This window comes from Macrobrachium nipponense, chromosome 18 (assembly GCF_015104395.2).
Source record: "Macrobrachium nipponense isolate FS-2020 chromosome 18, ASM1510439v2, whole genome shotgun sequence".
Taxonomy (NCBI): domain Eukaryota; kingdom Metazoa; phylum Arthropoda; class Malacostraca; order Decapoda; family Palaemonidae; genus Macrobrachium; species Macrobrachium nipponense.
The window spans coordinates 54,306,133-54,331,301 of record NC_087211.1 but is presented as its reverse complement, the minus strand read 5'-3'; the positions used below and the strand labels follow the sequence as shown (position 1 = coordinate 54,331,301).

Sequence of the window (25,169 nt, the reverse complement as noted above, 5' to 3'; positions counted from 1 at the left end):
AGTCAAGCACGACTGGGAACTAGGAACATGGCTATGTTTCGTGAACAAGAAAGTTAAGACTACCCTGATTTACCCTTTCGGTAACTTCAAATTATCTATCACTGTTAAAAGGGAATTGTATAATAAGTATCAATTACAAAATTGTCTAATACTATTGCCTTACAATAACAGTACTCTGGATGAAGCTAGTAACAACGTGAGAGCTCACTCATCCTAACCTATAATTATGGTAATTACCTTCGTAATTACTGTAATTACAGTTGTGTTTACATTATTTATAGTTGTGTCACTGGTGATTCAGTTGAATTACCTACGGTTTGTACCATTTTTACCAGTTGTTTTGTTAACAGTGTCAATATTTGTGATGGTAGTTAACTATTAACACAACTATTGACACTTCAAGTTTGCTTTTAATACTTGGTGTGTATAAGATGAACTCCCATTTTGGGGGAGACTTTTTTTGTGTAAGACAAACTCGCATTTTGGGGGAGATTTTTAAAGTTGAAAGGTCACCTTAAACACCAGCATATATGGTAGATGTATGAATGATGTAATGTTGTCCGGGTCTAAGAGAGCCCAGTTCACTAACCTGCGCTCCTGATGCTAAAGCAGTCAAGAAGATTGCCTTTTGGAGCTTATGAGTTGCACTTAGCTGTATTAGGCCTACTGAAAGCACCTTATTCAGGGACCAGGTAATGGAAAGCCTTGCAGAAGCCAGTCTTTGCAATGCAAAGACCAGAAAAGGGAAGTACTAACAATTTCTATATTACAATCAATTACAAAACCATAAAGAATGGGTTCCGACAATGGCCCCTTGTATGCCATGATTGTTGTAGTAGCAAGGCACCAGTCCTCAAGAGATATATAAGAAAATGAAGAACTATTTCAACATATTTGAAATAGGCTCTCATGAATGTAATCTAATCACACCTTCCATACAAACAGGTACTGTCGGACAGACAGTCTAGTTTTCGCACTAGGTACCAGCAATGTTGGGTGAATAGTCTGCATGGTAGACCGATTTAAAAAATCCACACATTAGGGTCTTGGCTCAGAAAGGAGGATGCATAAACAACTTTACCTCCTACTGTCTGAGATGGAATATTTGAATGTAATGGAACTAATTTCTTCACCTGTTGTTCAAGCAAAAGGTAACGATAACTGTTTGGCCAATTTGGGGCTACTAAGTAAGCAGTTCTGTTGAAAGTTAGCAATTTGTTCAAAACTTCTAAAATCTAGGATAATAACAGAAAGATGTTTAGTATCATCCTCCACTTGTTGCAGTCTTCAAGGAATGCATCTCTTGCTATTGCCTGATTGTCCCGATTCAGAGACACACTGGAAGTTGATGATTCTCACATGTGGCATACAGGTTCACTTCCAGAAGTAGAAGCCTGAGACCAATTAATTGAAACTAGTGTTTGTCCAACATCCACTCACTTGAGTGTTATTACATTGAGAGAGCCATCAGGTGAAATACAGACAAGTACTATTGCCTTGCTTGAGCCATCCATAAGCCATATAGCATTAGTACTGCATTGGGAGTGGCTGAGTTTGAGCCCAACCTCTTGATATCTGGCACTGCAGTTATATTGTTTAGAACCAACAAAATGTGAGTCCCTTTCGTTAGTTACTATTTTCTGAGGGACAGAAAGACAGCTATCAGCTCCAGGAAGTTGATATGACACTTCCTCAGAACAGGTAACCAACTTCCCACTACTGAACGATCCTCCCAATGGCCTCCCCTAAGGAAAAGTGTGGCTACATTCCTCAAGGTGAAGTACAGGAGTACTTCATTTTTGACAATGCAATATATCTATCTGACAGGACAAAAGGAAGGAGTAGCTCCACCTTCTTATTGCTTGGAGCCCCTAACCTTACACAAACTCAAATGTTCCATGGGCAAAAAAACTTCCTGCTACCACTGAACCACTGCCTTCAGCCTCCCAAAACTAAGGTGAATAGCTTATATGCCAAGAGCAATTTGAGCGCAAAGGGTTATGAAGGTTCAACCCCTTTAAGTAATGATGCTGCATTCTTCCTCATGTTAGGATACAGGCTATCCCGGAGAGTACTATGCCAGGCTACTGGGCTAACTTTTAGCAAGATGAATAAGAGGAACCGATGGCATTCCTGAATTGTGTGGCTTATAGGTAACACACAGCTTGACTAGGCTAGGCTACCCATTTTGGCCCGATATTTTCTTCTGTCATTTTAAATACGAACTGGATATTGGTACGGCAGCCGTATCCCTGATTGCAATAGATATTGGTACGGCTGTGAATTGCGCATGCGCGAACCCTTGTTTACCGCCTCAGGTATATTATCAATATGGCGGCAATCGTGTGGCTGGCCGTTCTAACCACAGACAATCCACCATCTTTCCCAGCCTTCCCAGCACTCATTTGAACAATGTAGCGTATATATGTAATGTTTATTGATCTTACTCAAGATTGCAGTTGTAATCAGCACAATAAAAAAACATTTTGTTGCCTATATCAGTGAAAGTATGAAACTTTTTATTCCCGGGGTCATGGTTTGAACTGAATTCATTTTTACCTTGTACCTAATCGGTGGTTTTATCCTTACTGCCATCACAACTGAAATTCCACAGTGCTTATTTGATTGTAATTATACACATTTTGGTCTTAATTCACTCCAAATTGCACATGAACCAAATTGCACTTGAACCACATTGCTGTTCCTGGTTCCTAAGCACTCACTCCACAAACACAGTTACGAGCAGGACACGAGTACACGGTTTATGGGGTGGAAAGCTTTATTCCCTTAATTGTTTACTTTATTCATTATTTAGTTTAACTTTACTTCAAAATGTTTATTTAAATCATGACTATTATCCCTTTTTTGCAACCAAATTAACCCCCAAAAAATACAGCTATTTCTGAAGTACAAGCAGACGATGGCAAAAAGACTCATCGTTGCCAATCTAGTGGAGCTTCACACATACGCCAATGCATTTACAATCTGTTTCCATGAATTCTAGTTGCCATAGTAATGCAGTAATGATAAAATTGCTGTAATATGTATATATACTACAAATAGATATGCTAATTTCAATTATTTGTCTTATACCCAGTTTGGAGGGTAAACACATACCAATTGACAACACTGGTAAACAATTGAAGAGCGCAAAACGCCGCAAAGAATGCCGTAGTTCCCTTAGATAAGTACTGGTTAGAGGTCGGGTTTACGATTGTTGTGATGAAAGTGCCCAAGCGTCTATGGGTACAAGTGGTGTGCAGATTTAGCACAGGAAATGGGAAGTTTGTTGACACAAGCGACTCCGCAAACATCGAGATGGCGTCAATCTTCTAACCTTTTTTAATCGTAAGTAAAAATTTTGAAAGCATTTTGGGGTAGTGTGCACTGCGTTGGCCACTTTTCATTACCCTCTGTTTAAATCTTAAAATACGGCCTTATTTTTTCTAACTTTGGAGAAAATACTTAATTCGAAAGGAGAGTAGAGGTCTTGAGCTCCTGTTATCACCACCAACAACTCATGACTGATGACCATCTCCGGTGTCAGGACGCGTTAAAGTACTTTTTCGGAGTGTGGCCAAATCCGCGGTAGTCGGAGAGTTGGCCAGTCCACTCGGTTGTTTACCTTATTAGGGTAAAAAATCACGGACGACCAACCCTCATCACGCTGGACGGGTCTTATTCACTCGATATTTAATTGGTGAAACAAGAATGCAATTACAACTCTTAGCATACCATTCAAAAGATTGAAGTTTCGTCAACATAATGTGATATATGAAAGACTCATACGAACTAAAATAAGCATGTGACACTCTTCGTAAAATATGTTTTCAAGGCAGGTTTGAAATCCAATATGGCGGTTACCGTGTGGATGGAAGGGTCTGTTCACGGACTATCCACCATCTTTCCCAGCCTTCCCAGCACTCATTTGAACAATGTTAGCGGATATATGTAACGTTTATTGATCTTACTCAAGATTGCAGTTGTAATCAGCACAATAAAACAACATTTTGTTGCCTATATTAGTGAAAGTATGAAACTTTTTATTCCCGGGGTCATGGTTTGAACTGAATTCATTTTAACCTTGTAATCGGGGGTTTTTATCCTTACTGACATCACTAAACTCCACAGTGCTTATTTGATTGTTATTATACACATTTTGGTCTCAATTCACTCCACATTGCACTTTAAACAAGTTGCTGTTCCTGGTTCCTAAGTACGCGCGCCACAAACACAATTACGAACAGCAAACGACGACACTGCTAAATTTTATTACCTAAATTGTTTACTTTACTCGTTATTTAGTTCAGCCTTACTTTATTAAAAAATGTTAATTTATTTCAAGTCTATTATCCCTTTTTGGCAACCAAATTACCCCGAAAAATTACAGATATTTCTAAAGTAAATACAATCCAATGTTTCTAACCTTGTCGTACATCTGGCTGCCGAAAACCATAGAGGAACAGACTACAGATAAGTGGATAATAATGTTTTTTTTTTCTAGCACTTTTCATTGATTTAAGTCTATATTAGTATTTTGATTTTCTTTAATAACTGTATGCCAGAAATAAACGTAACCTTTAATGCTTGCATGCTAAGAATGGCAAAATCATCGTTGCCACATTAGTGGAGCTTCACACATACGCCGATGCATTATTATAAACTGTTTCCATGAATTCTAGTTGTCATAGTAATGCAATAATGATAAAATTGCTTTAATATTTACGTATATATACTTCCAATACATAGCCTAATTTAACCAATTTCCACGTTTTGTGTAAGTCTTATACCCAGTTTGGAGGGTGAACACATACCGAATGGCAACAGAGAGAGAGAGAGAGAGAGAGAGAGAGAGAGAGAGAGAGAGAGAGAGAGAGAGAGAGAGAGAGAGGAAGGCGAAGGAAGGAAGAAGGAAATGGGTGGCGATGGAGGGGGGGAGGAGAGGTTAGGTGGAGCTTTCTACGCGTGTTCGTATCCATTTCTGGATAAAGGAGTTTTTGTCTCTTGGTACAAGAACAAGTGTCGTTATTCTTTACGATTAGTGATTCACGATACCCTAATAATTTACGGCACTGGGCGTAATGCACTATAGCAAAATCTCGTTCTGATACGAGTGTCCGTTACAGAAATAGGTATTGCCCAAAAACGTGCTTGCACTGTCTCTGAAACCCATAGTAGGTAAGCTGCTTAGTTGTCAATCAAGTTTTTTGTAATCAAGTATTTTTTACAAGCTAGCTAGGCTATTGAATAAATTTGTATTTTGCTCACTCAAAACATATGCCCCTCAATGCTAACTTTCCTCTTTTAACGACTTTCTGGTCATTGCAAATTCGGCCCCATAATTTCTTATGGTGCGAAAAGAGACAGAGGCCCAGGGACCGAAAACGATTGCGTCACACTACGGCGGTAATCCGGCAGTAAAACATCTTCATATATCCAAAAAGTAAATAATAAAGATCTATATGCACATTACGATTATAACATTTACATGAATAGCTGATAACAATCTGCATGAATAACTGGTAAACTGTTCTGCAAGAAAGTTGAGTATAGCAATTATTTACAATAGGTACGAAAGTCAAGATGTCATGACATCATAATACACGACCTTAAAAGAACGTTCTAATTCCAAAAAATAATTACTTAAATTTGAGTCAGAATAGAGTTACTTTTTCAATAACGAATATTTTCAAATTAATCATCATAAATATGTAAAATATTGATGTTTTAATATTTATTTTAAAAATTATTAAAGTGCACGCTTCGTCGTCGTCTTCTACCAAAACAGTTGTTTACTTAAAAACGTCCTGGTAAGGGACCGTGTTCCGATTGTTGTGATGAAAGTGCCCCAGCATCTGTGGGTACAGGTGGTATGCGAATTTATCACAGGAAATGGGAAGTTTGTTGACACAAGCGACTCCGTAAACATCGAGATGGCATCAATCTTCAAAGTTATTTAATCATAGGCTAAGTAAAAATTTCTAAAGCGTTTTGGTGAGATTTCCACTGCCGTGGCCACCCTTTTCACTACCCTGTTTAAATCTTAAAATTAGGCCTTACCTTAATTTCTAACTTTGGAGAAAATACTTTACTTCGAAAGGAGAGTAGAAGTCTTTAGCTCCGTTTCTCACCAACAACTCGTCGCGACTGATGCCCATCTCCATTGTCAGGACGCGTTATAATGTACTTTTTCAGAGGGTGGCATGCATTGATCGTCGTTGGCCTGATGCAGGCCATGCAGTGTTTAACCCTAGGTAGGCGTCACCAATAACGTAGATCAACCATAATTTTTGGTGATTTAAACTACCCCAGTGGAGGGATATGCCCATAACGATATTATTAGAATTATTAATGTTGTTATTATTATTATTAATGATAATAATTATAATAAGATTGGTAAGATAACCTACCGTGTTGACACCCTTCCGCAATTTGCACAAGTACGTACCTACCTAGGTACCTATACTAACACTGGCCAGCAGGGGGGCTTCGTCCCCACACTAATATTAAAAATCCTTTGGATTTTTTCTTGTTTACTGAGTATTGCGTAAAAACATGAAGAGAACACTTAAATAATAGGGAAAAAACTTAAAGAAGCACAACAAGTAGTAGGTACTACCCACTATTTACGCTAAGATCCCACTGACAAGTTTAGAACCCGAGCTGCTGCTGCTACTCGACGAAGAAACAGTTAAATGCAACACTGTTTTTATTCCACACTGACTTGCAAAACATCACTAGAAACTTTTAACCACTCTGAAATACCACAGACAACGTGATCCATACCTGAAATTCATCAAAACGATTGATTTACCAAGTGGTGCACAATATAAACAAATGTCTTTTGGTCCTCTGTTCGCACTGCGCATTTACAGCCTTGAAAATTACAACCGGGTTACGATCTGGATATTATTGAAATAAAGATATAATTTATCGATCAATAGCGCTTCTTAATACTGTATAAATTATGATTTTTATTAATAATTCTAATTTTAGCTTAAATTTATAAATACTTTGGTTTTACGGGTGAAAAATTTTCCAGAATAGCAGCAAAATAACACGGAACTCTAACACAATTGTCCGAAACTGATGCAACAAATACATCACTGATAAATTTTATTATTTGTTGTACTATATTGTCTAGATGAAAGGTGAGTGGTTCCATTTCAGTTTATCTATGGGTGTAAAGCATAACAAATAATATCGTTTAGTGGTATATACTCGGAATTAAATCTCCTAAACAACAAGGAATCGTGCAACCGGGGTAAAGGTTGATGTTTTCGTCAGGCAAAGGGATGAGACAAGGTCAGATATCTATAAAAAGTCCTTGAGCCTCAAGTGAGACAATGTGAGAGAAGTAGGACAATCCTTTTCTAGCTGTAAATGATTAGATTCTTTCGTACTTTGTCTGCTTCGTTCAAGTTTTCCTCTGCTCATTGGAAATGTCAGCCTTTAATCACAATATTATCCTGCAATGGTTAGCAACTTAGAATAGTCTTTTCTATTCTTGATACATAGTACTAGCTATTAGCCTAATTTATCAATTTTGTAGCTCCATCGTTTCGTCCTCTTTTAAGGCTTCCAAGTACTGTTAGCTTTATGTCTGTCTATGATCCTACCTATCTATTAAACTATGTAAGAATTATGTGGATCATTTTAAGGTATTTAATGGGGGACAGATTCCTCTGAAGGGTAAATCATGCAGTTTGTGATAACATGGTGTGAAAAGGTTGTTTATGATTATAGCGGAGTAGTAAATAAAACCATTGAATGCTGTTCATTTTACTCCATAAACTATCCTGGATCAATTATTCTCGATGATTTAAGCATTAGTTTTCGCATTCTAACAGGTAAACAATATCGATCATGCGTTGTGTACAGTAAGTTCCAGAAGTGAAGCGACAAATCTCAGAATTGATCGTACTTCTTTAGAAACTCATGGGGTTGCCAGTTAGTATATTTTATTCCAATTATTGTCATCCTATTTATCTGATAATACGTATCAGTGATTAACTGTATAAGCGCACAAAGTATTTCCCCAGTGAATGATCAATGTTAGTTCAGTAATTGTTGTTAAAAGAAAAAAAAAAGAATTTCCCCAAAGAAACTTGTGCGGCTTTCAAAGTGTGATATGAAGTGTTCACCATAGAGTGGCAGCAGGAACCGTGAGCATAAGCATTGGCCTAATATTTGTAAATTAACTTTCTACTTTTATGGCGTTATATCGAAAGTTATTATGATTCCTTTTGCTAAAGCACAGAGAAGTTTAGCATCTGATTAAATGAAATATAAATAAGACAAGTTGGTGTAAAAAAAAAAAAAAAAAAAAAAAAAAAAAACGAAATCCAAGTTATGTGCGCGTTTAGCGTTGGTTACAGGGTTAGGCCTATTTCAAGAATCAAGGCAAATATATTTTAAGCTTGTTAGTTAATAATTTCATGGAATTTCTCGATTGAGCAAATTTTTGCATGCAGAATTGCGTTCAGGGTCGCACCAAACAAGTATTTTCGTAGGTTTCCACCTTTTTTGTTTTTCAGTGCATAAGTGAGACTATTCTTGTCCATACGATCCGGAGTGTGAATATTGCTTGGCGAGCATTATTTTAATTAGAGTATCCCCTGTTCTAAGCTCTCTCTCTCTCTCTCTCTCGCTCGTCTCCCATCTCTCTCTCTCTCTCTCTCTCAGGACGTTTTTATCTATAAGGATAACCAAGTCTGTTTTAAGAATCGAGCACAGGCCTATTGGTCATGCTCGGGTGCTTCTTTATATATATATATATATATATATATAATATATATATATATATATATATATATATATATATATATATATATATTATATTCAGTCAAGTATTATTGCATAACAGAAATTTATGAGTTTTTTTGTATATAGTATATATATATATATATATATATATATATATATATATATATATATATATGTATATATATATATATCTACAAAAAACTCATAAATTTCTGTTATGCAATAATACTTGACTGCATGGATCGAACGGATTACTGGTTGTCAGTGGAAATATGAATTTGGGTGATATCACTCCCTTATGATACGCCCACTTACGCAAATTCAGTCTTAAATTTCACGGTTGGGATATGATTCGAAGATTTGAGGTAGTAGGTAGAAGTGAAAAAGGTGGAGTTAGTATTGTGGGTAGAGGTAGAAAGGGGGGGGTGGGGGGGGGGGGGTTGTCTGTCGTCTCCCTACTTAACCAGATGGTGATTTTACGGATGTTCTGGTTGCTTGCGACCGACTTTCTTATTTTTATATAGCGAGTCTGTTTTCCCAGTGCAAGGACACGGTTCTGGTGTCGGTCCTGAAGGTTCTATCTTTGCCTAAATAACAGACAGTGGCCCTGCATTGTAAGCCTTGCAATGCCCGGAACTAGGCCTAGTCACCTGAAGGTAGCAGCAGAGGTTAGAGCCTTTCTCGAAGATGGTGTTTTATGCTCGGTCCCAGAAGCTAGAATCAGAACTACCAACCACCCCCAACTTCTCCATTGAATCTAGTGCATTCATGGTTGATTATGTTTAATGTCGCGGAGATTTTCCTTTCACATTCTAATTGATAATTGCATGGTTTTATGCATCTTCGTGGCTAAAATAATTGATAATACACTATAATATTAAATATTTGTTTCCACATTGCTCGAAATATACATTGGTAATGTTGGTAATTCTGTGTTGAACGAGAATTTCAAATTGTTTCGTTTCTATAGTTTTTGAAGTAATTGCTATACTTTAAAATAATTACTATTACCGTATTTTTTCTTATGATTGTTATAAGTATCATAGATTTGATATTTGTGGCATCATATGTTAGCTTTATTTTGCTTGATAAAGGTTTCACTGTAGAAAAAAAATATATTTTTTAGCTACGAGTTGTAGTTGCCAGTTAGTGAATTTCGAACGAAATTCTCTGAATTTGTCGCTTCAGTTTTGGAACTTACTGTACCTATACTCTGTTTTTTTTTTCCACCTGTCCATCCGCCTGCGGTGTTTGCGCATGGTAACACTGCCTCCCGGGCTTTAAATAATATCCTATTTCGAATATTAACGGTGTAATTCGCATACAGTAAATTATTAAAACACTTTTCAGTTGCAAATGTACACCCAGATTATCCTTTTATTAACCTAAAACTTACACATTGCGTAACCATTTAAAGCCCGGGACGCAGTGTTACCATGCGCCACTATCACAGGAGGCTGTACAGATGGACAAAAACAGAGTATAGTTCGCCATATGTGTGTTATGTATCAGCCCGATCGAGTAACGAATTCTGGTTACGCAAGTGAAGAATGATTCATTGAGTATACCACGGGTTAGTTTGACGCAGTTTTGTCATTTTCATACACTAGTTTTGTCAAAAGTCTAATTTAGCTACGGTATAAGCAATGGCTTCGTTGATAAAGTTCTCCTTTGCAAACACGATCTTATACTTATATATCTATTCCATGCTCCTTTGGTATGATTCTACCGACTCTGCGTTTAGCCATTTTGATCCTATATAAGAGGACGTCTTGGTCCAAGCTCAGGGACTGCACGCAACATCCTTAGGGCCAGTATCGATACTCTCTTATCTTACCATATTTTGCTATCATTTTTTTATAGTTTAAGTAAGTTAGTATCAAATATTGCAGCGGAAGAAATCAGTTAATTGACAGCCCTGAAAAAAACTAAAATGAAAACAAAATATCCATGGAATCTTTGTATAAATTTATTGACATTACATATAGTAGTACAATAAAAGAAAATAATATCGGGTAAAATTATATCACAGTTACAATATTGGCAATACCAAATAGCGTTTGCGTTTTACGAGGGTCGTATTTTGGAAGATTTCGTCGAAATTCGCTATTTAACGAATATCTGTATCATTAGGTATTATACAACGGAGTTGTATATGTGTGTGTAGAAGACAGCGTACGTCGCAGCTTGGAGCGATATAGTGATTTATTCTGCTGGTACCAATTTATTCAAAGGTAAAATTACAAGTTGCAGTCTTTGCCTCCAGAAATTTAGAAAAAAAAAAAAATGCTTCATGGCCTGTAATTTTCTCTTGGCTCGTGTTCTGCGGGTTAGCAGCGTCTTACGAAACTCCTTTTGGACTAAGTACCTACAGTGCCTGTCTTTTTATTTAGCCCTTCTTGTTGTTATTGTTATGGTTAGTATGGTGTCTTTACGTTGCACGGAACCAGTGGTTATTCAGCAACGGGACCAACGGCTTTACGTGACTTCCGAACCACGTCGAGAGTGAACTTTTATCACCAGAAATACACATCTCTGACAGCTCAATGGAATCGAACTCGCGGCCACCGAGGCGGCAGGTCAAGACCATACCGATCACGCCACCGAGGTGCTTTGCTCTTCTTGTTAGACGTTCGTAAATCTTCAATCAAGTCCTGATGGCAAGAAAATGGATGTCTTGTGAGTTGTTTAAGTATGTTGGTGAGAGTAAGCTCATCTTTGAAAATTATTGGAGGAATGGGTCATTATTGATGAATTTAGGTGTAAATACGTGTAATTAACGCTGGGCTCTGTAGAACAGTAGTAGCAAAAATACTGAGAAGAAAGTAACATTTGAAAGGCCCTGAACATAATAAAATTTCAAGTATCAGAAGAAATAAAAAGTTAGGGTTAAAGTGATCAAGTCTGAACCAGGATGTCCTGTAATTTATGTTTAACCCTAAAAATGAAGTTCAAGATCTTGGAAACCAAGACGTAGCAGAGATTACTTCAGTTCTAATAGACCGATGAGTTTCGAATAATATTTTTGAGTTTCAGGTAAGTTTAAAACGTGTTAATGGGAGCACATTGTAGAGCCTCTAGTCATTCGCGTAAACTAATCTGATGATGGGGTATTGTTCAGCATATCTGGATACTGAAACACAACTGCGCTGCTGTCCCCAGCGTTGAATGAGGATCGCGGCGTTGAGTGTTGCTGGCTGTGGCAGGGACTGGCAAAATCTGGCTGTGATCCATATAGTACTGGTGGTGCAAGGTTATGGGTTGAGGAGGTTGGGGAGTAATTAGAACTACCGACAGCTACGGTGGGGTCTGCAGCTTGCTGTGCTGGATATGGCCCTCCAGGGAAATATTGCAATCCACTCTGAACTGCGTAAAGCTGTGACTGATCTGGGTGATGGTGCATTTGCTGTGACACAGATGTTGGAGGCAGGTGTGACGGTGACACTGGATGCTGGAAAGATGTTTGTTGTTGGGAATGGGGTAGATTTTGAGATGGTGCGTTGCTTGATGCTGTTAGCTTTTGTTGCAATGAAGCTACAAGGTCGGGTCCTAGTAGCTGCTTTACTTTTTCTAGGTGGCTTGGATCATTTAGTGTTGCGAATTCTTCGAGCATATTTCGAAACTGATTGAGACCACTTGCATCTGTTAAAGAATTTCGCTTTGCAGGAGCTCCATCTTCCCCTTGGGTTAGAATATTAAAATGTTGTTGTGTCTGGCATAAATGGGCAGGAGATGGATGAGCAGTGGAAGAATGTTGATGTGCATAGTGTTGGTGCTGTTGCTGTAAAGGATTGTGGGTTGATGAAAGAGCAGGAGACTGATTGTCAGCCAGTGGGTACATCATTTGAAGGAACTCGGGAGGAGGAGTGGTTGGTTCCTGTTTTGGTATGACAGTCATAGACTCTTGCAACGGTTGTTGATGGCCCATGGGACGCTGTTCCTGTCTGGTCGTTTGCTGATGCTGCTGTCGTGGCTCCTGCTGGAACAGCTGTTGTTGTTGTTGTTGCTGCTGCTGGTTCTGCTCTTGTGGGAGCTGTTGTTGTTGTTGTGGGAACTGCTGTTGCTGGTGAAGCTGTTGTTGGTGCTGGTGGAGTTGTTGCTGCTGGTGGAGTTGTTGCTGCTGGTGGAGTTGTTGCTGCTGGTGGAGCTGATGCTGTTGGTGACACTGCTGCTGTTGCTGAAGATGTTGCTGATATTGCACCATCAATTGGTGGCTTTGGTCTCCAAATAAGTTGCAGTTATCCGAGCTACCCATTAGTTGTTCAAACTGTTCGAAAGCTTGAGATTGCTGAGGAGTATTTAGCAAGCTAGAAGACTGGCCAGACTGCAGCTGGTCAAGCTGAGTCATGAGTGCTGTTGGCGTCTGCCTGAGTGAAACGTCACCTGGCTCTCTTATCTGTCCAGACAGATTTGGCTGTAGCTGTTGCCCTGGGGTTTGTTGCTGCAATGTGGGTTGTGACTGTGCTGGATGATTTATTTGCTGGGGGGGTTGTGACTGTGCTGGATGATTTATTTGCTGGGAGGGTAACATTGCAGGGACAGGTTGATTTTGTTGCAATATCTGTTGTGATTGTTGCTGTGGTTGTTGTTGTTGCTGTTGGGAGCTGTTGGCTGCTTGTGTTTGTTGCAGATTGTGACCTTCAGGAAAATAGTTCCCCAAGCCAAAATTTGGGGCACTCAAAACATTCATGATAGACTTTTGGAACTGTTGCATAATCATTCGCTGAAAACTAGGGTTGTTGGCTAATTGATCAAAGTCAAGAAATGCAAGTGGATTTGTGGAGGGAATATTAGACCCAGTTTCAGACATTGCTGGCATACTGCTACTCTGTTCCTGAGCATTCAAATTCCCTTGGTTTAAAGTTGATGAAGACTGCTGGGCATGGGACTGCATCTTTGGACTGTTAGATGTGACTGACTGGTCAGATGGCTGAAGAAGCACTACATCAGCCAGGGGATTTGGTAGAGTTGTTTGAGTAAAATTTTGATGCATTTGCATGATACTTGGCCATTCGGTGTAGGGATTTAGGTTAAGTCGCCCCAGCTGCATTTGAATCTCTGCCACCTGGAACAGATATGTGACTTTTATAATTTGATGAACACCTCACCTGTAGCACTGGAAGTATTATCAGTATAATGAAGGGTAAGTTCAACAATATAGCAAGAAATCTCTCTTTCACTTACCTCTTGTTTGGCAAGTTTCAGGTTGTACTCAGTATGTTGGTCGTTCAGCTCTCGGAGGTCGGTTAGTTTATAAAGCAACTTAGGGTAGAGGATGCTCGTGTTGTGAGCTCCATAACGCCATTCCATGTAGATCCTTTTGTATAGGGAATGGATAGTTTTTATCTTTATTCATTTTATTTTATATCAAACTTTAAGGCAAGTCTTTATCTACAGCTATGTCTATATTTACAGAGCGATGCTGCATACTTCTATCCAGTGCTGAAGCTTGCTCTGTGCATTGCCTTAATGATTACTTTTTACTGTTATTGTTACAGAGGAATGGGACTCCATCCAAATAAGTATAAAGTTATCTTACGATCATTCAGTAGTACAGACAACCAGTTATACCTGTGCTCACAATATGAAAAATTTAGACGTGTATAATTTTTTAAGATTATTTTTCCCGTTCTACTCTATCTCTAAGTATTCTTAATTGGATAAAATACTGACTTCTGACTTACCTCAAGAGATGGAGGCAATGCTCCTGGTGCGCCTGGATAGCAGCCGCTGCCACTAAACCGGGCCTATCACTGCTGAAGAGGACGATCAGCATCAACAGCATCATGACTGGTTCATCCACGTTGAGTTCCTTCATACTGCAGAGAGAAGAAGAAGATGAGAACGTTTGAATGAGGGACTTGGGATATTGCTTCACTGGTTCGGGCATAACGCTGCAGAGTCAGTTTGTCATAGAGAGGCGGACGTGGCCGTGGCAAATGATTTTGAGGGGTCCTATTTTGTGACGTGGTAAGCATAGCGAGCATAGCAAGCAGAGCGTCTTTCAGGTGGGGTCCATGGCCCGCCTTAGGGCCCCATAGGGGTCCAGGGGGCTAATTCTCCGGAAGCTGCAGAGTTTTAGGTAATTGAAACTGCGAGGAAACGCGCATTTGACAATGAATTTAAAACCAAAATTGACAATTACAAAGGTACGAATAATACATTTTAGTAAGTATTTCTGCATAAGTGATTTCTTTTCTCTCTTTTTTTCCTTCTTTTCCTCTTTTTGAGCAAGCAGCCCTGACCAAGCGGCCCATGTGGCAAACTCCAGTGGATCATTCCGCCTCTACGTTGAATGGAGGTGAATGGAAGCTTTCGTGTAAGTTTCCGGATTTTGGGTTCAACCATGCTATGTTGCTTCCTGCTGAAGGAATATGAGAAAGTTTGGGAGAGGTGGCTACTGATCATTTCATCTTAAGCATTATAGTACTCTAGGTTCAGCACTGGCACAAATTGGAGCCGTGTCTGCATTCTAATCTAAGAGGAATAAAGGGCTACAAAAACATGAAATGACAAATGAGGAAGTATCATTCCTCACATTATCATACATACTATATTAACCCCTTGTGATCGGATACGTATCTGTTTACATAAAGGTAATGCCACGGAGGAAAATGAAAAAAAAAGAGAACTGCCGAGATCTTTCGGTCTTAACGACCAGTTACTAAAGGCAAGACTGGTCAGAACAATGAGAAACACGAAACGTGGCGTTACCTTTATTTATATATAGCATCGCGTTTTATATATTTCGTGATCAAGTTATTCATATGTTTACATATAGTTTTGTGGTAAATAGTTTCTATGTGTAAATGTAGCTGATTTCAGCGCATAATTCCTCTGAAAAATGAGGAATCTCATTTACCTGTGGATGAATTTTATATGCATCTCGTAAAGTTCTCCGCTGACCAGTTTCTTCATGTCTTCGATGCGCAATATGGGAGCGTCTTTGTACATCTGATGGTTGGTGTTTGGCCAGCGGTTATTTTCCGTGTCGTAGGATTGGACACCCCGGATGAGGGACATCTCCAGGATTGCACCTCGTAGGAGGCAGCCTTGGTCCTGCAACAGAGCAGAGATCTCATTCAGAAATCCACAATATAATACGGAAAGGTTAAGGAAAGCTTGGATATTAATGTTTTGGAAAATATAGCGATGCTTCCGTCTTTGGCTAAACTCATGAAATGCCACTGACTCATTCACCTGCCATATTTTTACTCGTCACAAACTATTTTTCAAACTTGCGTCGCTCTCTCTCTCTCTCTCTCTCTCTCTTCTTCTTCTTCTTCTTCTTCTTCTTCTTCTTCTTACATGCCATAGTTTCATTCGTCACAAACTACCTTTCACACTAGCGTCTCTCTCTCTCTCTCTCTCTCTCTCTCTATTTTTCTTCTTCTTACCTGTGCAGGAAGGCTACAGAATTCGGGGAAGAGCCGAGCGAAGTATGCGAACCGTCGCACCACAGTGGTGAACATGTTAATGATCTGAACGCTAGGCCGACCTACATTGTGCTCCTTCAGGTCGTTTCTGTAGGGAATCTCGTTGTACGCTCGTCGGTAATTCAGGACAGCTCGTTCGACCTCGTCTCGTTCCTGTAAATGCGGCAACAGTTAACGAACTCTATCCTTTCAAGAAACAATCCACAAGGATCAGTTAATATATTTGGTGGTGATTCAAGAACCATCTCTCAATTTTATCATTCACTAACTTGTGCTGGTCTCAATATTGATGAAGTAAAAGGGTTAAATATTAAGTTAACAAGTAGTAACACCGGAACTAGCAGCAAGTAGCATTGGGTCTTGATGAGGCAAAAAGGTAAGAGCATTAATACTATCTCAGTTTTCTACACTTTCCAAGATGGAAATTTTTTTTTTATTATTTCTCATGTCCAAGTTTACTGTCCAGGAATATCTAGTTATTGACTTGCCTATCCGATCTGTCTGTCTGTCTCTCTGCTTGCCTGCTTGTTTGTTCGTCCACTGATATTAAAATATTTAAAATATTTTCCTTTGGTCATTGCCTTAGTACTATGACAGATGGTGACTTCAGAACTAAGCATGCCTATTCCACTATAGGCAGTATACTACAGGCTGAGCTCAAGATCAAGGTCACTCTTGGGGAACTTCATTACTTCTCTTCCCTTCGTGGATTCTGTCTTCTTTTGGTAATTCAATGACTAAATGCAAGTTAGGGAGTAAACGACTATACCTTGGCTGTCATGTAATCCAACATGGCACCCATATCGGGTTCGTAGGGCTGGAGTTCTCTCTTCGAGGTTTTGATAAGATTCTTCCTGTCTTCCGGGGCCGCCTGTTTCGCTTTTCGCTCCTCACGCTGTTTCATCATCTGAGCTCTGCCCTCTTCAGACATAACCCAAGCGCGTTCCATGCCGATCGATGTGCATTTCTTGTACCTGGGAGCAAACACGTTAAGGTATGCGTTTTTTCTGTTTATTTCTGCGTGTATTGATATGCATATTAGTGCTGCTAAGATTATCATAATTCACTCACTAGCACTTCAGAATCTGTACTGGACACATGTTTGTTTGAGTAAAAAAGAAATAAAAAAAGGTGGTGAAAGAACGCATCGATTTTTCCGATATTTTAGTTTTTTGTTTTATGATCTCATGCCTTGAAGTTGCTTCTACAGTAATCATATATATATATATATATATATATATATATATATATATATCTATATATATATATATATATATATAGATAGATATATATATATATATATATATATATATATACACACACACACACATAAAAGAAACTTTATAGGCTAGAATTTCTTCAGAAACTATTTTAACTAAATCAGATCTTTGCTAGGGTTATGAACGATGAACTGCATTGCAGACAGAAGCTGATCTTACCTGCAAAATTGACAGCATTTCCTAGAGACGACATTAATGACACAGTTTCCGTCGTAGGGACAGGTGAAATTGACGTAGGCGTCGTTGTGGACGGCTCGACGGAAGAAAGCTTTACAAGAATCGCACGACAGACCTGATAAAAGAGTAAAAATGTAGGCCATATGACGCTTTGCTCACACTTCAGAGTAAGTTAAGACGCAAGCCACGCCCCCTTAGTGCTATATAGTCGCCAGATTTTTTCCAACGAAAATTTTTATGCACATGACTTATCTGGGAAAAGATTATATGTTGCTTGAAGCTTGCGCACTTCCTGAAAACACTATAATTCCCAAAACTTATGTTTATTCATTAGGTCACTGGGGTGTGAAGGATCCTCATCTACAAATTTACCGTAATTTAAGAAGAGAATATATGGAAGTCTTTTCAAGATTTCAACATCATATCAAGGATCAGGAGGTTTATTTGTCATACTCTACCTTTTCGTTATTCTGTTTACCTTATTTTTCTACTTATCAATTCATTTTCATTTTAACTGACCTACTCCTCTGCCTGATCACATGTTCCCCAGGAAATAGGTTGTCATGATGTACAATTAATAGTACTATTACACAAACAGAGGACGACACAAGAGACTCCCATCTTCGATTAACTTACCTCCGAAATGCATGCTCTTGGCTTTGTCGCCACAAACCCCACAGATCCGAGGTCCTTTTGCGTTTCCTGCGCTCCCTTCTCTGTTCTCATTCTCTTGCTGTGTTTTACTGCTTGCTGTTGACGGTTGATCTACAAGAGAAATCATATCTAATCAGATTACCTGTAGGAAACTAGTCCGCATCAGCAATAAAGAACCTAGGGTTTGAGCCTAGGCCTAACGCCCCTGACGTGTAGGTAAAAATATGAACGTTGATGATAAAACTTACAACAAACTGTGGCTAGTTATTGCAACAGACAATAGGTCATGATAAGGCAACAGAGAAACAGGAAAATATGGAGATAGAGATATATAAACGAGAAGACAGGGCTCCCCTGGGCACAGACATCTTCAGACTACAAAATTAAAGTTCCCTACCGCTGGACTCCTCCTCAACAGACGTTTCAACCTCGCAGTTGAGGTCCTCTGTGCTGACGGCGACGCTGACGCTGCTGGCTGATGTAGAGGGAGGAGGTCTGGGCAATTTGTGCTCCGATTCTTCTTCTCTCTTTTCCTCTCCGTCGCTCTGGGTACTCGTCACTCGAGGGGGACTTGGGACAGAATCCTCCATTTTGATCTTGTGGCCGATACTCGTTTGTCTCTCCGCCTGCGAAGGGGTGATTGATCGTGACAGTCGCTTCATGTCTTATCTTAAGAATTATTCATCTTATTACCAACAAACAACCCATTTTATTCTCACTTATTGCGTAATTATAATGGATAAACAAACGTTTTCTTTTTATAGCATTCTATCGTCAGGTCAGCGATAGCGCCACCTTCTACGACAAAAAATACCCATTTTTATGTTATCATTCAACTGTATACTCAAGAGGTGCAGGCAAGAAATGTTTTACAGTTATGATGTTGACGTAATTATTTTCTGTTAGTGATTATGGTCCTTATCAGGGGAAATAACTGAAGATAATTGATGAACGGAAGCTTTATCGCGTGATAATCCTGCAATGTTACTCATTCTCTCTCTCTCTCTCTCTTAAAACAGTTGATTATAACAGTAGAACTTCGGAGACGCTAGGAAAACGTGATCCTCCTGTGAGCAAAAGAGCTAATGAGTGCACAACCAGGACTTTGCTCTTTTTATGCGACTTCATTTCTTATCTGAAGATCTAAAGGCGGAGCTGTCTTATGTTCTTCTCTGTTCTCGAGTGAATAAATGAACTCTCGCTATTGACGTCTTCACGATCTAAATTTCCCTTCGTTTGTTGCCAAGTAATGGTGCTTATATGTGCTGTACGTGACTTGAGCCATTGAGGGAGTGCACACACACACACACACACACACGCACGCACTCACATCCCACCCACACACGCACGTAGTATCTACTATTTTAATCTTCTGGTACAAAATGTATTTCTTACCAAAAATTCTTTTCTACTTGTTCCTCCTTTTTCCTGTTTTGTTTTCTTTCACGTATTTGGATCATGGTACTCCGCAGACGTCTTGAACAGAAAGGTACAGACAGAAAATAGACCTATGGTACTACCATACATACCATACTCGAAAACTTTCTGTGTGGCCAGTGGTTCTTCAAACCCCAGAGTAACTCCGGAGTCTGTGGCGACGGGAGACGCGTCCGTGTGGTGCTATTTCTGCCCATGGTATGGTTCCCTTGAACAGACTCTTACTTCCTAAGTTAATGCAGGGCAATCTCTGCCCTCTACCCAAATCCACAAGTCCCCCCCCCTCCCCCCTCCCCCACCCCACCACCCGCAGTTAAAAGGAAAGATGACCACTCTATTTTGCATTGCGGTCAACTGACTGTGAAGAAATGCTATAGTACTACATGGAATTTTAGTCCAAGTTGTAGATCACACTGCTACAACTAAAACTACTACTACTACTACCAAAGCAAATTTATTTGCTAGTTGTACTACTTCTTATATTATTGCTTTCTCTAAATTCATCAATACTTCCAATAGGGAGCATAGGAGGTACAAAAAAGTTGATGAACTGAAACACTCACTGGCTCTCTTTTTAGTTGGGCGGATGTTAACAATCAGACAACCGCGCGAAGTAATACTTTAACAGTGCTTTTGGACATTATACTTTTGATGATGACAATGGTTTAAATCTATTTGTTTGAGACAAGAATGTCCAAATTCGGCTATCTACCATCTCAAACTAATCTCAACACATGACCAATAGCGTCTCCATGGCTCATTGGTCTAGGCTCATAGTCAATAGGAGCACGTCCGTCGTCTGTCCGCCTCATGCATATGCATGGCTACAGGATTCCCCTACTTATTATGCTGGGTTGGTCTTTTGAGGCAGGCGATCGATTTTAATGAAGAGAGAGAGAGAGAGAGAGAGAGAGAGAGAGAGAGAGAGAGAGAGAGAGAGAGAGAGAATAATAATTAGTTGGATGGCAGCATGCTGAGTGATTCTTTTCGAGTACGAGATGGGTTTAATGAAGCGGGAGTGGGGAGGAGGAGGAGGAGGAGGAGAGAGAAAGAGAGAGATGCATACCTTTAAGGCAGCATTACATCAATTTCCGAGCACTCGAATAACAGCAGAGGCAACTTATCAAGTAGTACAGTGCCATCAGCTCGCGGTGAATCCGACAGTAGACGCATGGAATGAAATTAACTAATGAAAGCCTAGTCACTTAGAATTAGAGGAAAGTATAATATTGTTGTTATGGGGCCAGGTAGTGTAAACAAAAGTAAACAATAGCGATCAAGAGTTTCACTGTTGGGATATTGCTTATCGTATCTTGAAAACCGAAGGTTATGGCATTTGATAAAGACTAAATTAAATAATGATCTAGAATATTGCCCTGGGGAATATCGACGCCACTCCCGACGAAATTTTGGTTAAAATAGAAAGTCTTGCCCCGAACATTCGAGATACTACGCTTCCTCCATTATGACCGTGAACTTGTTTTAATGCAAAGTGTTTTCATGTTATCGTAAGTGGCTACGTATCATGTTTAAAAAGATCACATTGAAAACTGAAATATTTACAACGAAGCTACGCGGCGAGCCAGCCAATCTAGGCAGAGTGGTTTCTGGAGAGCTGTTATAAAGATTGTCTATAGCTAACTACTGCGGCCCAGCCAGTCTGTGTTTCTGTCTTTGTTCCGTCAATCTTTAAAGTTTCTATTATTCCGTAAAGAAACAAGTTTTTCGGCGGTATTACTAATCATAAAGCGATAAAATTACCCCTGTAATGAATATACAACATAATTTATATTTAAATTTGTGTTAAGGCCGGTTCGTCCCAAGATATTGTGAAAAAAAGCTAAAAGGGACACATCTGTTTCGGTGGCTTCCATGATAGCTAAAGCTAGGTATTTTGGATGTTCCCTGTTCAGATGATGATGATAGTGACGATTAGAACCCTTTTACCGGAATTAGATCATGATGATAGTGTTGTTATGGAGCCAGGTAGTGTCACAATAGGTGACGGTAAATTGGAGGCCAGTGGTGTTAAATGGGAAATGGTAAAGGAAGGCTAGCCTAGTGTGTGACCAGGAAAGATCTCGTTATTTTTCCGATTCTAATGACGGTGACACCTCCGATGATGTAGAGGCACCTTCCTATATCAGTGATAGTGATACGTAATGTGGTGATCCATTCTCCCCGCCCACTAGCTGCCCCGTACATGTGGGCTAAAAGCTTATGTCACCCTCATCAGATACCTATGAGGCCAGCGCCATTGCACCTCCTTCGGTTGTACCTAACCTGCAGGGCTTTCTATTGATGAAGCTGAACCTTGATCTGAACTATCACAGGTGTGTTAAGAAGACTGGTATACTAGGAAAACTGTTCCCCCAAGAAACCCGTTCGTCCATGCAACTGCAAAGCGGGGATGAGGGATCTTCATGGCATGCCAGTCAGTGGAGGACTACTACACTTGCAGATAGGATATCTCCAAATAAAAATTTGCAGGAAATTCATCAAGGGGAAACGATCATAAAGGAGCCACCGAAAAGACCAAGCCAAGGCGATGTGTATTAGCCTATATTGAAGTGCTCTGACACCTGCAAAGGGCGAGGAACCTCATTATGCGAGGCTGCCTTGCTCACCATTCATGCAATAACCCACGAAAGCTCTTGTAGAAGGTTAGAACTTTGAATGAGAACAAATGGCAAAAGTGAAATAAAGAAATGTGTGGTTTCCAATGCTTTTCAGATTGCCAGACTCTGTGACAATGACTGTGTCTACGTCGCTGTCGACCCACAGCATGTCTATGTCTGTCTTCGATCAGCTTGGCATACTATCAGTCCAAATTGTGGCGTTGTCTTTTCAACAATGTCTGCCATTTTGCCCGCAACCCCCCCACCCCCGCACTTCCTACTACCTACTTTGCAAAAATAATGTGCAAGACAAGAACTTCTCAGATTTTGGTAAGTAAAAAATGTTGTGGCCAATTTCCATTTTTTTCATCCCATTTCATCCATTGATAGTTATTCATATTAATTACTCATTATAATCTTCATCATCAAGCATTATTCACAAGTTTGTTGGGTTCATTATTGGCATAATTCCTTGTTTATTGATGTTTGTAAGCTAGGAGGGACAACAGTAATTTTTAGGAAAATCTTGGAATATTAATTTTTTTTTTTTTGCTTTAATCACCATTCTCATCAGCATTAATTATTAGTCACAAGTGTGTTGTGATTGTTATTAGCATGCTCTATTATATGCTTGTTAATGTTTATTGACTGTGACGTTATTTTTTTGAAATTTTTGGATTTTTATATTTTGCATAAGACAAAAAAAATTGATTTTGGTTGTGGGTTTGGTAGGAAAATATTTTTGTTTTGTATGGAAATATTTTTGTTTTTTAACATACAGTATTGAAAACAACAAATACGTAACGACTCAAAAACAATATTTAGGGGATATTACACAATAAAAACAAAGAGAGAACACATTTCAGCCTATAATAATACAGGTGGAGTCTGGGCAAAATAAAATGCCACTCCAACTCAAATATCCCAAAAAACTAATAAAAAATTTTCCGAAAATTGTTATACTGACATAATATACATTGGATTAGCTTCAATTTGTATATAAAAATGTAAATTAAAGACGTCATTGATTTCTAATCTAGACTGACTCAGATTTTAAAAAATGGCACATAGCATGTTTCTCGAGTGACGGTCGTATATAAAGATAGCAATAGCTTTTAACAGGTTTTCAGTGGCATAACAAAGGTGGGGGTGTGGTTCGCCCCAAGCGGCACTGTCGGGTTTGGGGTGGGGGGGGGGTGGGGGGGGATGTGCCACTCTGGCATCTTTTGATCAGTTTTGGTCTGGCATAAGATTTTCTAGCATATTTCGTCTGATCAGCCACTGAACAGCGATTTATCGACTCTGCTGTTGGACAGTAGGCGGTTTTTGACATCGGGAAGCCGACCCCCCATTTTTTTTTTTTTTTTTTTAAATCCTTCTCTTTCCGGCCCTTCGACTAATCAGCTGAACTTTGAAGTTCGTAGGGTTCCGTCGTGAATCTGCTTGTTGTTTTAGTTTGAGCTTTGTATTAAATAAAATGAATGATTGAGATTTAAAGCTTACAATATGCATTGTCATCTTTATAACATTATTCAAGAAAAGAGAGCAAAAAGAATTATTTGTTGAATTTTCATCAATTTTCATGTTCTTGAAAAAGACTTATTGATTATTAAGCATCTGAATTCCACACCTGGCCCCTTGAGCCTACAGAGACTGTGCGGAGATTACTTACACGAGCGTCAACCACTTTGACTGAAAATAGATAGTAATGTTTTATATGTATATATATATATATATATATATATATATAATCCTCATAATTATTATTAATAATGAAGAAATCCTCATAATTATTATTATGGTGAAGAATCATCTATAATTATTTATTATAGTGAAGAATCATCATAATTATTATGATGAAAATTTTCATAATTATTATTGATAATGAAGAATCCTCATAATCATTATTATGAGGAAAAATCCTCATAATTATTATTATGATGAAGAATCCTCATAATTATATTTATGAATTGAAAAAGAATTCCATTTGGATGTAGACGGCGCTGGACGTATGGATATATATATATATATATATATATATATATATATATATATATATAATATATCATATATATATATATATATATATATATATATATATATATATACATATATATATCTATATATATATATATCAATTCAAGCTACAAATGTCCTTTAATATCTAAATTCACTTACCCTCCCAAATGATATATTTTCATATATGTACCGAAGGGGAATATGATAATAATCATTTGGGAAGGTAAAGTGAATTTAGATATTAAAGGACATTTGTAGCTTGAATTGTATATAAATGGATCACGGTTCGATGATGATCATTATTCATATATATATATATATATATATATATATATATATATATATATATATATTATATATATATATATATATATATATATATATTATATTATATATCTAGCGCCATGTTTTACATCCAAATGGAATTTGTTCCTCTCTGGCGTTCGCTAAAAGCAGTGGATTGAACGGCGCCCTTGACCCCGTGACCGAAGGCGCTATTGCCCACCCCTGGGCAATGACTGATGCAACGTGCAGGAATTCCTCAGTTTGAAATATCCTGGTTCTTTGAGATACTGAGGTGATATCCAACCCCCCCCCCCCACCACACACACACACACACAGAGCAGATTGATAACGAACGTGGAAGCCGTGGAACAAGTGGTGAGAGAGAGAGAGAGAGAGAGAGAGAGAGAGAGAGAGCCAAATGAGATAATATACTTCCATCCCATGTGCGCATAATATTGATATACATACACACACACACACAAACACACACACACGTA

The 25,169-nt window shown here is 38.8% G+C and overlaps 2 protein-coding genes across 6 annotated transcripts in view; both read right to left on the bottom strand.

Moving 5' to 3' along the window:
• LOC135197070 (E3 ubiquitin-protein ligase RNF13-like) overlaps positions 1–6,942 on the bottom strand; it is a 44,854-nt gene extending 37,912 nt beyond the window's left edge. The window contains exon 1 of one of the 4 annotated variants that reach the window (XM_064224013.1): positions 6,787–6,942. The gene's annotated coding sequence lies outside the window, so the exon portion shown is untranslated. The other 3 variants (XM_064224015.1, XM_064224016.1, XM_064224017.1) reach the window with 3 other exon arrangements.
• Positions 6,943–10,719: 3,777 nt separating this feature from the next.
• The window catches only part of LOC135197068 (ecdysone-induced protein 75B-like), a 22,012-nt gene continuing 7,562 nt past the window's right edge, over positions 10,720–25,169 (bottom strand). For both annotated transcript variants that reach the window (XM_064224012.1, XM_064224011.1), the window contains 9 exons: positions 18,711–18,939; positions 18,296–18,424; positions 17,642–17,774; positions 16,972–17,176; positions 16,164–16,355; positions 15,629–15,825; positions 14,451–14,585; positions 13,951–14,083; positions 10,720–13,831 (listed from right to left, as the gene is read on the bottom strand). In XM_064224012.1, the coding sequence (XP_064080082.1) occupies positions 11,861–13,831; positions 13,951–14,083; positions 14,451–14,585; positions 15,629–15,825; positions 16,164–16,355; positions 16,972–17,176; positions 17,642–17,774; positions 18,296–18,424; positions 18,711–18,903 (3,288 nt within the window). In that variant the 5' untranslated portion in view covers positions 18,904–18,939 and the 3' untranslated portion in view covers positions 10,720–11,860. The remainder of the gene's footprint in view (positions 13,832–13,950; positions 14,084–14,450; positions 14,586–15,628; positions 15,826–16,163; positions 16,356–16,971; positions 17,177–17,641; positions 17,775–18,295; positions 18,425–18,710; positions 18,940–25,169) is intronic.